At 41.8% G+C, this 15,296-nt stretch overlaps 1 protein-coding gene across 4 annotated transcripts in view; it reads left to right on the top strand.

Annotated features, from left to right (window-relative positions):
- Window positions 1–15,296, top strand: part of CALD1 (caldesmon 1) — a 220,030-nt gene that overhangs the window by 115,777 nt on the left and 88,957 nt on the right. For all 4 annotated transcript variants that reach the window (XM_033951387.1, XM_033951394.1, XM_033951388.1 and 1 more), the window contains one exon: window positions 6,182–6,291. In XM_033951387.1, the coding sequence (XP_033807278.1) occupies window positions 6,221–6,291 (71 nt within the window). In that variant the 5' untranslated portion in view covers window positions 6,182–6,220. The remainder of the gene's footprint in view (window positions 1–6,181; window positions 6,292–15,296) is intronic.

The following is a 15,296-nucleotide window of genomic DNA, read 5'->3' as shown; positions in this document are numbered from 1 at the left end:
AGAATATCCAGCAAACACTTGCCCTGAGTGTAAGATTTCTCTGAGTGTAAGATTTCACAGATTTTGAAATTAGACGAGGAGCAGCATTATTCAAAGCCTTAAAAACCAATAGAAGAATCTTAAACTGAATCTTCCAACAAATCAGGAGGCAAATTAAATTTATCAAGGAGAAAATGTTCTCTTCTTCACCTCCAATTACTCGTTCTTGTTTGCTGTTTCCAAAAATATTAGGACTCGAGAGCATGTGATGAACATAAACTGGAGAAAATATTTCTTACACTCAACATTAAACTCTGGAATTTGTTGTCAGAGAATGTGATGAAAGCAGTTAGCTTAGCAGGGTTTAAGAAAGATTTGGACGATTTCCTAAAAGAAAAGTCCATAAACCATTATTAAGATGGACTTGGGGGGATATCCACTGCTTATTTCTAGAATAAGCAGCATAAAATCTGTTTAAACTCTTGGGGTCTTGCCAGGGACTTGTTGGCCACTATTGGAAACAGGATAGTGGGCTTGATGTACCTTCGGTCTGTGCCAGTTTTGTTCTTATGTTAATAATAATAATAACAGTTTATATACCACAGGACCGTGAAGTTCTATGCGGTTTAGAATGATTAAAAGATGCTACAAATTGAGCTTAGGTGGCATATTAGCATACCTGCATATATATGTTAATATTCTAAACATTTATATATGTAGTGCACCATGAATGTTAGTGCTTTGTACAAAGAATTGTCATGAAGGCCTTTCATTGGCATTGTGCAGGCGTGGTAAATATCGCATATGCCCGTTATCTGAACGCTCTACTGTGTTGCATGCTTAGGCTTCCTTTCATTAATCTGTAAGCTCTAGCATGTACTTACCGCAACTTAAAAGGGGCTTAATGTGTGATCCATAAGGTGTCCTGCGGCAAAAGCCCAATGTGTAAATGCAAACCATGCGCTTAAAAGTGTTTCTTTTTCCTAGAAGAGGTCTGTCTGGGGGATTATGACATAGACAGAGTTCTCAGATACTTGGGAATGAAGTTCATGGTGTCAGATCCCAGTGATGGTTCTGACTTAGTTCTAAGACCAGGGAAGCAGGATGAAACACAAAACTGCATCAAGGAGACCATCTTCTACCAGAGAAACAGGCCATAAAAAAATGAGTTTCCATTTATGTCAGAATCAGCAGGATTTTTTTTTTATTTTTTTTTTAATCTCAGTGTCTGGTGCCGTCTGCACAAAAGGGCTGGGAGAGATTCCATGAACCTCTGTGCAATTCAGACAGAGGAAGCAGAGGTTTCCAGCTCTGCACAGGAAACTGACTTCACAGGCCTTGAAACGCCAGAGTCTCTCAGGCTGAGCTTAACCTTCTCTAACTGCTGACAGCTCTGTAAACAAGGCAGCCACTTTCCCTTTTCGGCTTTGGGGGCAGAGGGAGAGAAGGCTGGTGGGCTTGATTTCCTGGACTAGAAACCTGGGCCTGACAAGCTGTAGAGGCATTCTGCAGGGGAAAGACAAAGAAGGTGAGAGGCTCACTGATCTGTACAGCAGAAGGGCCTTTCTCGACTCATTCCCAGTGCAAACCTCCTTCTGGGTGGTCCTGCCCTCTGCTTGTCTTTCTCTTCCTCTTCTTTGATCCTTTCCTCTGTCTAACATGTACAGACAAAGGAAAGCAGGGTCATGTGCATTTGATTACTTACTCTGAATTCTGTCTGAATTCTTGATGTCCAGGAAACCAGCTTGCAAGTGGGAGAGGGGCTCAGACCTTTTGCTAACTTCGTTTTTATCATCTCAGGACGATCATTTTAGGGAGTTCTAGAGAAACTGAGAACATCTGTTCTGGGCACGGAAAGAAATGAGTGATATGGAGAAAAATTTAGATTTTAACTTTGCCGTACAGCCACGATTTACAAAGAAACCTTTATTTTTTTTTGGGGGGGGGCATGAAAGTCTATCAATGGTACTCAAAGTTAGGTGCTGGGAAGATCTGCGCTAATCTAGTAGGGTTGCCAGATTTTCCAATCAGAAAATCCAGACCCCCCAGGCCCGCCCAGTTCCACCCTAATCCCACCCCAAGGCCTGCCCCTGCTGCCTGCTCTTGTCAGGCAGGTAGGAAGTCTGTGGATGTGAGGACTTCCTCCCTGCCCAACGCAATTTGAGGAGGCTTTTCAAAGTGCCATCCGACTCTCAAAAGGAGGACAAGTCCTGGGAAATCCGGACGTCTGGTAACCCTAAAGCTAGTATTCCAGAATGAGTCCATTATCGAATACTAGCTTACATGGATCTCGCGCCTAATTTGGAGTGCCACACTTACACCTGATGAAACCTGGTGACCCTTTTCTATAACATTACGCCTGTGTTTTAGGAACACCCATGGCTCCACCCATTCTTGAGTTGTCGCTACCAATTTTAGGTGCAGATTTTATAGAATAGGGCATTGGGTAGATCCACGCGTAAGCCCAATTGAGTGCCAATTCTAACCAATTATTGATAGTTAATGGCTCACTGACCAATTTTCAGAGGAATGTGTTTGTGAGGAGCTAGCTAAACAGTGTACATCCGAGGGTACTAAGGGAACTAAGAGGAAGTTCTGGTGGCTCCACAGGCTGACCTTTTCAATCCTTCTCTAGAACTGGGAGTGGTACCGGAGGACTGGCGGAGGGCGGATGTGGTCCCTCTCCTCAAAAGTGGAAGTAATGAAGAAGTAGGGAATTATAGGCTGGTAGGTCTGACTTCTATGGCAGTGGTCCCCAACCCTGTCCTGGAGGACCACCAGGCCAATCGGGTTTTCTGCATAGCCCTAATGAATATGCAAGGAGCAGATTTGCATGCCTGTCACTTCCATTATATGCAAATCTCTCTCATGCATATTCATTAGGGCGAGCCTGAAAACCCGATTGGCCTGGTGGTCCTCCAGGACAGGGTTGGGAACCACTGTTCTATGGTAAGTAAATTAATAGAAACACTTTTAAAATGGAGAATTGTGAAGTTTCAGGAATCCAGTGGATTACAGGACCTGAGACAACATGGATTCACTAGAAGTAGGTCTTGTCCGACAAATCTGATCAATTTCTTTGACTGGGTGACCAGAGAATTCAATAGAGGGAGAGCAGTAGATGTGTATTTAGATTTTGGCAAAACCCTGTATTCCACACAGGCATCTAATAAACGGGGTGCCCTCATGATAGGCCCCAAAGTGGCAGACTGGGTCAGGAGCTAGTTGAGTGGAAGGCGACAGAAGGTAGTAATCAACTCTGAGGAAGGGATGTTACCAACGGTGTGCCTCAAGATTCTGTTCTTGGGCCTGTTCTTTTTAACATTTTTGTAAACGATATTGCTGAAGGGTTGTCAGGTCAGATTTGCCTCTTTGTGGATGATACCAAAATCTGATGGTGTGAATAACATGAGGAAGGACCTAACGAAGCCTAAAGAATGGTCTGAAAATTGGCAGTTAAGATTTAATGCTAAGAAATGCAAGGTCATGCATTTGGCCTGCAAAAACCTTGGAGAATGGTACAGTTTAGGGATAAAGAACTTATGTGCACGACAGAACAGCGGGACTTGAGTGTGATTGTATGTGATGATCTTAAGGTGTCCAAATAGGTTGAAAAGGTGACAGTGAAATCTAGAAGGATGCTAGGGTGCATAGGGAGAGGTATGGCCAGTAGGTATAAGGAGGTATTGAAGCCCCTTTATAAGACTCTGGTGAGACCTCATTTAGAATATTGTGTACAATTCTGGAGGCGGCACCTTCAAAAATATATAAAAAGGATGAAGGCTCCTAAAATGGTGCATGGTCTTCATCATAAGGCATATGGTGACAGACTTAAATATCTGAATATGTGTACTTTGGGAGAGGGGAGATATGATAGATTCATTTAAATACCTATGTGGCATAAATGCACATGAGGCAACTCTTTCATTTGAAAGGAAGCTCCAGAATGAGAGGGCATAGGATGAGGTTAAGAGGTGACAGGCTCCGGAGTAATCTAAGGAAATACATTTTTACAGAAAGGGTGGTAGATGCGTGGAACAGTGTCCCAGAGGAGGTGGTGGAGACAGAGACTATGTCTGAACACAAGAAGGCCTGGGATAGGCACATGGGATATCTTGGAGAGAGAAAGAGATGCGGATGGGCAGACTGGACGGGCCAGTTGGCCTTTATCTGCCATCATATTTCTATGTTAATTATTTTGCAGTTTGATTTTGGAACCCTGCACATATTTTGGTAACGTATATAGAATCCATAGGTTAGTGTATCCAGGATATAAATCTAACAAGATGTGTCAAATAACAGAAATGACAAATGAAAAAAATCAGCATAAAATGATATTTCTTTCTTTGGTGCCTCTGAAAGGATCTTAACAGAGAAGAGGTGATATGAGAAAGATTTCAAAGGAATTTCCCCAAGTAACAGACTAGTTAGCTGTGTAAACTTTACAGACTGAAAAGTGCCCTCTGCTTAGTAGCTAAAAAGTTTGTTTTTAGTTTTGAGAAAAGGGATATGGTAGGGGGAGGAAAGGACACAGGGAAGTGTGCTCAGATTTCTTCCTACTGGAGGGGCCCCACAGCTATTGTTGCTTTAGGTTTAGAGAGTTGGAAAGTGAGAGAGCCTTCAAATGTGACACAGTCCTAACGAGTGAAAGAAGGGCTTAGAGAGTGTGAGAGTCTTCAAAAGAATGTGACACACTCCTAACGAGTGAGAGAAGAGGCTTAGAGAGTGTGAGAGTCTTCAAAAGAATGTGACACACTCCCAATGAGTGAGACATGATATCTCTGGAGTTGAGTGTGAGAGTGAGACAGGCTTCTTGTGAGTGTGACACCACTCATAAACATAAAACTCACTTGTATACCGCAAATACCATTAAGTTATGTGGTTTACAAAGATTAGTAATACAAATGAATAAACATCCAATATCTAATTTCCGAAAGATTCCCTAAAAAGATACATTTTTAAGACACATCAAAATTGTTGATATGAATATGGGAATATGAATATATGAGTCCATGAGGCTGCCTAAAAAGATAGCAGTCGTTCCTGAAATTTCTTATATTGACATCCCTTTACAGAAGGGAATGAAAATAATGAGTGAGATTTTCTAGAATGTTTAGAGTTTGTAATGATAAAAGATTACTCAGGAATTGAGGATACTCAGGAATTGAGCCTGTTATTGCCTTAAAACAAATACAGCCGAGCTTAAATTTAACCCATGCCTCAACTGGAAGCCAGTGCAGTCTACGATAAAAATCAGTGACATGATCCTACTTCTTTAAGTTGAAAATCAATCTGACTGCTGCGTTCTGAATTGTGCGCAGTCTATGAAGATTTTTCTGAGTCCCATCAAGATGAACAATGTTACAATAGTCCAACTGATTGAACCAACAATCGAAAGGATATGATACCTCTGGAGTTGGGTATGAGAGTGAGACATGCTTCATGTGAGTGTGACACCACTCCCAAAGAGTGAGACATGCTACGTCTGGAGTTGGGAGGGAGGGAGGAAGAGGGAGATGGAAAAGTTATGAGCGAGACTATGGGAAGAAGGGTTAGAGAGGCCTGAGTTGTCTAAACGTTGACATGCAAAGTTCTTTTGAGACAGATTGTGATCCAAATAGATGTTCCATTTTGCCAGAGGGCAGCTGCAACATCACCCTCTTGTGCACTCCCGCTCTCCTTCTTAACACTACTGAAGGACTACGAAAGCTCTGAGGGCCAGCGCAAGGGTATCAAACAGCCAACGCAGCTCTTTATCCTTTACCCCCTCAAGTACTTCTCAGGTCCCTTCAAGATGTGGCGTAGTAAAGGGGGATGGGAGGGGGGGCGGACTAGCCTGGGCGCTGTCTTGGTGGGGGCGCCGGCACCTCTCCTTCTCCGCCCCTCCCACTGTACGCACACGCCCTTTCCCTTCCCCATACCTCTAGCTCTTCGTCGGCTCAACAGCAGCTCCAACCTGGTAGCAGGACCAGGAAGTGATGTCAGAGGGAGAGCCATGGCTGGCGTGGGCAGCTAGTTGTAGATGCTGCTCACGCTGGGGCAATTAAAGAGGTCTAGGGGAAGGAAAGGGGTGCATGTGTTTGGCAGGGAGTGGGAAAGGAGTGGGGGGGGGCGCCTCCCACCCTCGCTATGCCACTGCCTTCAAGCAAGGACTGCTGGCACAGAGTAAGCTGCCTGACGTTTCACTGCCTTTTTCTTTCAGGGGTCAATCCTCGGTGATTGGGAGCTTTAAGCGAGGAACATGGATGATTTTGAACGCCGTAGAGAGCTCAGGAGGCAAAAGCGTGAAGAAATGCGTCTGGAGGCTGAGAGGTAAAGCTCTGTGTGTCTGTGCAGTATTCAGTGGTTGGGAGAACTCTTTCCCCACAAACCTTTCTTTCCCAAACATTTACAGGCAATTTCTAGATAACCCGCCTAAAGGTAAGTGCCTCCATCAACGTGCCTAGCTTAATTAATAGACTTAATTGACAATTGGCACCTTGTAATTGGCGTAAATTGCACTTAATTGGATGTTAGGCACTTAACTTGGTAGGTACCTACCACTTTGAGGTAGGCACCTAGTTCAAAATGCCTTTCACAAAGTAGGTGTGGTTAGGGGGCGAGTCTTGGGCGTGTTTTGGACTTAGGCGCATGCATTTTGGCCAAGAAAACAAATAGGACACACTTAAAGTTAAGACACCTAGCAACGGCTAAGGCTCTAATTGGGATTCTATAAAGTGCGCCTACATTTTAAGGAATCATGCTAATCATGCCACACTAGTCACTGCCTAATTTTTAGCTTAATTGAAAGCTTCTATACTGCTACTAATGACTGGGGGGTCAATTCAGAGCGGTTTACGTGAACCTCTGTAATGGGTGGTCAGTAAAATTAACTTTCCATATGTATAACTATGATGGCATTATTGGTTGTTAGTCTTTCTGTTACAAAAAGTTCTAGGTTCCTATCCATATTGATGGGCTTGAGTTGTGATAAATTTACACAAGAGTTGTCTGGTCTAAATGCCTTTTGATCAAGAAATGATTTTTTCATTTATTGATCACAACACTCATAAGTTGATTCCCTCCTTTTTAGACTATTTTTTGGTACACATATGTATATCTTCAGAATGAGTTTTTCAAAATCTTATACTGGCCAGTTCACATCGATCAAAACACATTATTCACATTATATCATATTTTATTAGATTCATTTGTTTATATGTATATTTTGGTTGTGTATATTTTTTTTTAGATAAACATTGTCCCCTAAGGAAGGAGACGCTGTTGCCGAAACTGGGTCCTAGTTGGGACTTCGTTAATGTTATATCATTTTATTTCAGTAAAAAGACTTTGCTCTCACGCTGGTTGTGATGTCTCCAGTGCCTCTTCTTGCCACCCTTAATAACATAACATAACATAAAAATCCATTTATATGCCGCAACACCTTTCAGTTCTAAGCGGTTTACAAAGGAGATTTTAAAAAGCTGTAAATGCATAGTGAATTAGAAGCTCATTTATAAAATCTGTCTTCCAACATCTTTCTAAAAACTTGATAAGAACTGGAACCTAATATCAACTTACTGAAACTCTTGTCCCAAGAACTCACCTGGCACCGGTGGTAACAGCTCTGACACTCATAGAATTTTTCACGTTCTGTTACCTTCAGTGGGATAACTAGTTGGATCTGTAGCTTTCCCATTGCAGTTTTCTGATGAATTTCCCTAGTGGTTGGAGGAAGATGTTGAACAGCATGGGTGACATAGCAGATCCCTGTGGTACCCCTATGTCTGTTTCTTTCCAGTCTTTTGGTTAGAAAGGACTCTATCCATGTCATGACTTTTCCTTCGAGACCCAAGTCCATGCATCTTGGTTTTAGCAGTGTGTGTTGGACTAGGTCAAAGGTTGCTGAGAGGCCCAGGAATCCCAGCAGCATGGCGTCATCTTTAGCATGGTGTTTGAGGACTGAGCCCTATACTGCTACTAGTACGGTTTCCATGCTCAGATGTCTTCTGAACCCTGATTGGGCCTGCTCTAACTTTGATGAGTTTTCTTGGACGTCTGATATTTGTTGGCAGGCTAGTTTGTCTGTTAGCTTAGATATCCACAGTTGGTTGGCTACTGGTCTCTAGGTCTTTTTCTTTATTTTTCAGAATGGATTTCGTGATTGAGAGTTTCCACTGAAGTGGAACTTGTCCGGACTGTAGTGATTTATTGATAAGGTCTGTGAAGTAGGAGAGTCCTTCGCCTTCGAGCTCTCTCATCGGGTGTATTGGGCATGTGTCGAGGGATGATGGGCCCAGTTTCACTCTTCTCAGTAGTTTTTTCACCTAGATCTCTGTGATGGGTTCGAACTCTTCCATTGCGTCTTCTGTTTCCTTCATATGTTTGACTATTTGTATGTTGTTGTTTAGGCCATTTGTATTTTTCTGTAGCTTCATTATTTTCTCTGTGAAGAAATTGCTGAATTATTTACTGGCTAGGGAGCATTTGGCAGTGATTTCTTTCTGTCTCCCTCCCCCCCCAATAAACCATACACTAACTGATATAGGGTACTGATGGAGTTTCCAGCTTTGAGGATCATTTTTGAGAGGACATCTTTGTTCTCTTTTCTTATTTTCGTAATGTAGATTCCTTTCAGATACCTTACAGTATCCTGACAAAATATGGTGTTCTCTTTTAAAGAATTCCTCTCTCCTCCCCAGTTTATTGCTCTGCAGGCTGTAAGCTTGGCAAACGGCCTGCTCTCGTTGGCTCTATGTGTCCAAAATTCCAGCATGCCGCCACCCGACAGCTCCGTGTGGCACTCATTTTTATAACATTGATTCATCTTGTAGTTCCTTGTAAGCCTTCTACCACCCACAAATTAGGAATTGCTGTGAGCTTCTCAGACCTCTTCCATTTCCAAAAATGGATGTAGAAAAAGTGTGCAGTGGGCTACTATGTATTAATCCAAATATGGAACATTGGCATACTGTAAGGGGTGGTGTGGTGCAGGGAGTAGAGTCTTTATCGGCTCCTGACCTGTGGTCTGTCTGTAGCGAGCAGAGTGTGCTAGGAGGGGGAGTCGGCAGAAGGAAGTAAAGGTGATTAGGGTATTCAGTGCCTTTCTAAATATCTGTAGCTCAGATGGGAGGAGCAGCCATGATGTGATGAAAAAGGAAGGCAGAAATTTTGTTTCTCTAGGGAAGCTCAGTTGAATGAATTGATCTCAGGACTTGACTTGGAACCTTGCACACATTGTGGCTTATTTATAGACTTTATTAATCACCTTTTCATGAAGAGATTCGCCCAAAGCAGTTTGTAGTACATCAAATAGTAATCTTTCTCAGTGGCATTGTCCTTCACGTGAGTTACGGTCTTCAGAGAGTTTGACATTGGAAATTCCTTCATTGGCAGCTGTGAAGCTCATGGGCAACCGCAAAGCTAAGGTCCGGCACTGTGGAATGCCCTACCTCTGACGTTGCGTCAATCGACTATGTTTTGAAATTCAGAAAAGGGTGCCATAACATAAAATTAAATTTATGTTATGGTATTCTTGGTATAGCATTTTAATGAATTGAATATCAGTAATTGACTATATTTACCCTACTTTGTATAATTCAGAAAAGGGGTCAAAACTGTGTTTGAGCATTTTTTTTTGGCACATGTCATGCGATAATTTGAGGATGTGTAGTTCTTTTATGTATTCCAAGCTGAGGGTTAGTACTGACTTTTTTTTTGGGGGGGGAGGAAGTATAAATTATGTCATGGTTTAATGGATACGCAGGTTCTTTTTAAATTTTGTTTTTTATTGTATGGCATTTGTTTGTTGTGTGGAATGATTTTGTACGTGTGTATTGTTCCCCGCTTAGATATGTAGATATGCGGGTTATAAATAATTTTAAACAAATAAATAATCAGGTACTCTTGAGCAGTGGCATAGTAAGGAGGGTGTGGGGGTACGGACCAAGTTGGTGGGGGCACTGGCACCTATCTGCCCTATTCTTTTGGTTTGACTGTTGCTGCGTTTTTGGGGTTTTTTTTCCTGCTTCTTGAGAAGCTTCTGCCCTAGGTGACCGCCTAGACTTGCCTAATGCTTGGTCCAGCCCTGCAGATGCATCTTTGTATCTTCAGAAATGACAGATAGTGTGGCCTAGTGGTTAGAACGGAGCCTTAGCTCCCGGAGGTTGCAGGTTCAAGCCCAGCGCCAGGGGAAATACTTGGAGTACTTGATGACTATTCAGTGTATGAAAGACAGTGTATCAAATTACCATAACCATACATGCACTGAAGTAAATAGAAACATAGAAACGTAGAATATGACGGCAGAAAAGGGCCGACGGCCCAACAAGTCTGCCCACTCAAGAACCCTCCCTCCAACTAGTCTGCCTGCTCAAGGACCCTTCTTCCCTGGAGTATCTATCGCTTGAGCATAACTCTGTAGTACTCCCACCTGTTTGTCCCATTGACTCTTGAAGTCGAGCACGCTACTGGTCTCGACCACCTGACGGGGAAGATCATTCCATCGATCAATCATCCGTTCGGTGAAGAAGTATTTCCTGGTGTCACCATGAAATCTTCCTCCTTTAAGTTTTAGTGGATGCCCTCTTGTTGCCATGGGACCCTTTAGAAAAAGATTTCCTCCTCCACTTTGATGTGACCCATGATGTATTTAAATGTTTCTATCGTGTCCCCCCTTTCTCTGCGCTCCTCGAGAGAATATAAGCGCAGTCTGATCAGGCGTTCTTCATATGGGATGCCTTTAAGTCCTGAGACCATCCTAGTGGCCATTCTCTGTATCGACTCCATTCTCTTCACATCCTTTTGATAATGTGGCCTCCAAAATTGGACACAGTACTCCAGGTGAGGTCTCACCATGGATCTGTGTAACGGTAGTATGACTTCCGGCTTTCGGCTGATGAAGCTCCTTCTGATGCAACCCAGCATTTGTCTGGCCTTTGCTTTCTCCACCTGATTAGCAGCTTTCATATCTTCCCGGATGAGAACTCCCAAGTAGAGAATGACACGGTGACAAAATTCATCACTGTTCCCGTCCCCGCGGATAACCGCAGGAAATAATCCCATGTCATTTTCTAGTGTCTATTTCAACCTCGGTCCTTCTACACCAGCAATCTTCAAAGCAAAGCTTGCGGGTCAGTGGTTGTGGCCATTCATACTCTGATTCTTATGTAAGCCAAGGATAATGAAGCCATTGTGACATCACTGATGTGATTGGCTCTTAGACACTGGTGGAATGAGGCATTATGACATCACAATATCTGCTCTGGATACCAGAGACTGTCATTCTGTAGTGTCTGTTTCAACCTCAGTCCTTCTACACCAGCATTCTTCAATGCAAGGCTTGAGGGTCAGTGGTTGTGGCCATTCATACTCTGATTCTTATGGGAGCCAAGGATAATGAAGCCATTGTGACATCACTGATGTGATTGGCTCTTAGGCATTGGTGGAATGAGGCATTATGACATCACAATATCTGCTCTGGAATGTTGCTGCTCAATCTCAGCATTCTTCAAAGCAAAGCTTGCGGGTCAGTGGCTGTGGCCATTCATACTCTGATTCTTCCCTCTCTCCTTAAAGAATGACATGAAGATGGTTTCCCGCGGTTATCCGCGGGGACGGGGACGGTGATGAATTTTGTCACCGTGTCATTCTCTACTCCCAAGTCCCTTTCTGCAGTAGTTCTTGTTAAATGTAACTGTATTCACATACCTGTATATTTTGTAAAATGTGGATGTAGGTCACAGTCCCCCCCGTACTATACCCCCAGACAGACAAACATGTGAATCACATAAAAGTCCACATTTTCTTGTCACTGCTTGTAATTTATGGACATAATCCATGAAGTATTTTTACAAGAACCCTTTTCTGTTGGGAAAGCAAAGGTTTGCCTGACGTCCCAATCCCACCGCTGCTTCTGGGAAGCCTCTGTGGATGCAGTTTTCTAATTTTAATGCATGTGTACAGCTGCCTTAGGAAATTTATCAGAGCAAATAAAACGAGCCCTTTGCTGTTATATTTACTTGTTCACAGAAAGTCACAAATGCAAAGACACAAATGCATGAGCCATCAATCTACTGGTTTTCCCTACTTTTGGCAAATTACAGAAACACAGAAATAGTGTGCACTACATGTAGAATTTCTTAAAATAAAACCTGGCCAACCCTCACTTTCTCACCAAGGGACTAAGCAGACAATATAAATCATAGAATCCTACCAAAACAAACTCAGGGCTTGAAAGTGTTTTGTTTCTGGTCTGGCGCCTGGGCAACGAGGCCACGTCTGCTCACCGAGATTGCTGGACTCTTTTTTTTTTGTGCCTTGGCATGTGGGTTGACTAGTCAGGAATTGTCCCTAATCTCTGCCCGAATAGATTTAGATTGAGAAGCATGTTGGTAAGGGATCTAAATTGGATTATGGCAATTTAGTATATGCAGGAATAAGAACAGGGCAATTGAAACGCTCACAAGCAGTACGAAGTGCTGCGGTTCGCTTCGTAGGCCCTGTTCATATCCATGATCATATCACGCCTTTGTATTTGAAATTCCACTGGTTACCAATGGAATTCAGAATCAAATTTAAGATTTTGATGTTAGCACATAGAGCATTGTTTGAGTTACAACCGTCATATCGTTCCAACCCGGTGTTGTTTTATGCGCCTGGGCGTTTATTACGACCTCAGAAAGATAATAGAGTGGTTGTTCCCCATATTGCCTCGACTAGAAATGGTGCGGCTGGCTGGTGGAATTGAGAAAGGAAGATTCGTTCAAAAAGTTTAAAAGACATCTAATGGCACATTTTTTTCAACTGGCCTTTTTAAAATTGATGAGTTGAATTCGGGACTGCAATCTGCATTGATATCATTTTTAATTTCTATTGATTAATTTTTAGTTTTATTTGTTAATCTGGTTGTAATAGGGTATTGTGGATTAGAAATGCTAATTTCTTTTCTTTTTAAATCTTTATTCATTTCAAATCTTAAAACAAGTACAATAATTACATTTATCAATTTAATTTTCAAATACACTTGAAATCTTACAATTGGTCCTCATGTTATAGAATAATATCCCCTCCCTTATTCAATTATGAAAATGATTTCTTTTATTAATAGTCAAAACCAAATTCCCTCCCCCTCCCCCCCCTTAATGTCTTAAAATTTTTATTCAGGGAAGAATAATTTTTAATCTTTACAATATTCTATTAATGGCCTCCACACATCTTGAAATTGTGTCCTTTCCATTTTATAAATATGGCATACAGAGTTCCACCAAAAACAATAATTCAATCTATTCCAATTCTTCCAATTATAAGTGATCTGTTGAATGGCAACTCCGTTAATTTCTTTTCTTTTTTATTTAAATGGAGCTCTTTTATAAATTTGATTGAGTTATATTGTAAACCGCTTTGATCCTTTTGGCTGTATATGTGGTATATAAAGATTTTAATAAACAAACACCTATAGACTGTGAGGATCATCCCTATAGGATCTGTAGCTTAGACAGTCAAAATGTTCAAGACTTGAGTCAAGAATCACACTTTGGTGGTCCACAAGATGACACCCATAGTTTCCTCTAGGCACAGGTCCCCAAACGTCATAGTTTTAAGAAAGGGTTGAAGACTTTTCATGATGCTCTTATTTATTTTATTTTATTGAGTACCTGGCTCTTATTAATACATATAAACCAATCAGATCACACTACATCGGAATCTGCTTAACCCTTCGAGGTACTGGTCAGCTATATTGTGTCAATTCCTTCTCTCCCTTTCCTGTCTATTCCTTCCCCTGCTTCCAGTTCTTCTCTTGTTTTCTCTATCCCAACAAGCATTGCAGTTCCTTTCTAAAATATTATATTATTTTTTATTTATTTATTCAAAAAACTTCTATATTCTGCTTAAATCCTAAGCGAGTTACAAAATCACATACACAAAATACATAATAAATATCGCAAAACAATAAAACGGTAATATATTACGCATACATTTTCCTCCAAATTTTAAACAAAAAATGAACATACTTCACCCCTAAAAAAAAAAAAATTCACTAATCACATGTATATTGTAAACTGCTCTGAGAAGCTGAACCGTAAACCTGGTTTGGTTTTCAGAATATCCATACTGCCACCGTTCTATGCCAATATCCGACTCACTACAATGGCTGGGCTGCGTTGAATTCAACGGCTGTAGCCCTTGCGTCCTGTAATCTCATTTCTGCTGCCTGACAGAAATGGCCTTAAGGTCTGTGGCATTCGTTGGGCGGCTGCCAGTTTCTTTAAGAGCATTTAAATGTCTTCTGGAGTGTTTTAGAGTCGCTGATAATTGTGTTGTCTTTGGAAACAGAGTGACTTTTACTTTGCTAATATTTTTTGAGAAGTGGAACATGAGGCCAACTCACAATCACAAATACAGTGCTCGCGTCCTTTGGTAACCTGTGTAATCACCGTTATCTTTTTAGAGAAACTATTTATATAACGTAGGACCTTGTATAGTAAAACCATGTCCCTGTGTAACATTCCCAACTTATAAAGTCATGTTTTTTTTTATTCCTGATGGAGGACTTTTGATTGGTTTATGGTCTTGTCATTTCCTGGTCAGTTGTGCCTCCGAAGACGCCATTGGCAGGGATTACCCACCGGCTCCTGTCCATCAAGGGGTTGCAAAGTACAAGAAGTGAAGTGGACACGAGATAATTATCCCCAATCAGGGGTACAAAATTAACCCCTAAAATGACAGTACTTCCACTACTATTTCTCATTTCTATAGTGCTGAAAGGAACATTTAACAAAGAATAGATGGTCCCTGCTCGAAAGAGCTTAGAATCTAATTTGGACAGATGGGACATACAGGGGTTGGGGAGTTTCTTGCAGAGAGAATGATAGGATGAACATAAGTAGAGATATTCTTGTAGCCCTTCAATTCTATTTATTTATTTTTAGTATTTCTAAACCACTTATAGCCTAAGAGGTTTACATTCAGGTACTCAAGCATTTATCCCTGTCAATCCTGGTGGGCTCACAGTTTATCTAATGCACCTGAGGCAATGGGGGGATTAAGTGACTTGGCAAGGGTCAGAAGGAGCAGCGTGGGATTTGAACCCACAACCTCAGGGTGCTGAGGCTGTAGCTTTAACCACTGCGCCATTCTAGAAATCAAAATACAGCAAAAGTGAGCCAAGTAAAGGGCAATGAAGCCATTGTGACATCACTGTTGAGGTTGGCTCTTATTGGTGGAATGAGGCATTATGATGTCACAAAACCAGCTCTGCTTATCAGAGGCTAAAACCTTTCATACTATTTATTTACTCAATTTTCTATCCTGTTCTCCCAGGGGAGCTCAGAGTGGTT

This window comes from Geotrypetes seraphini, chromosome 7 (genome assembly GCF_902459505.1).
Source record: "Geotrypetes seraphini chromosome 7, aGeoSer1.1, whole genome shotgun sequence".
In the NCBI taxonomy this organism is placed as follows: Eukaryota; Metazoa; Chordata; class Amphibia; order Gymnophiona; family Dermophiidae; genus Geotrypetes; species Geotrypetes seraphini.
The sequence above is the reverse complement of the archived record's forward strand: the minus strand, read 5'-3'. Positions and strand labels throughout refer to the sequence as shown.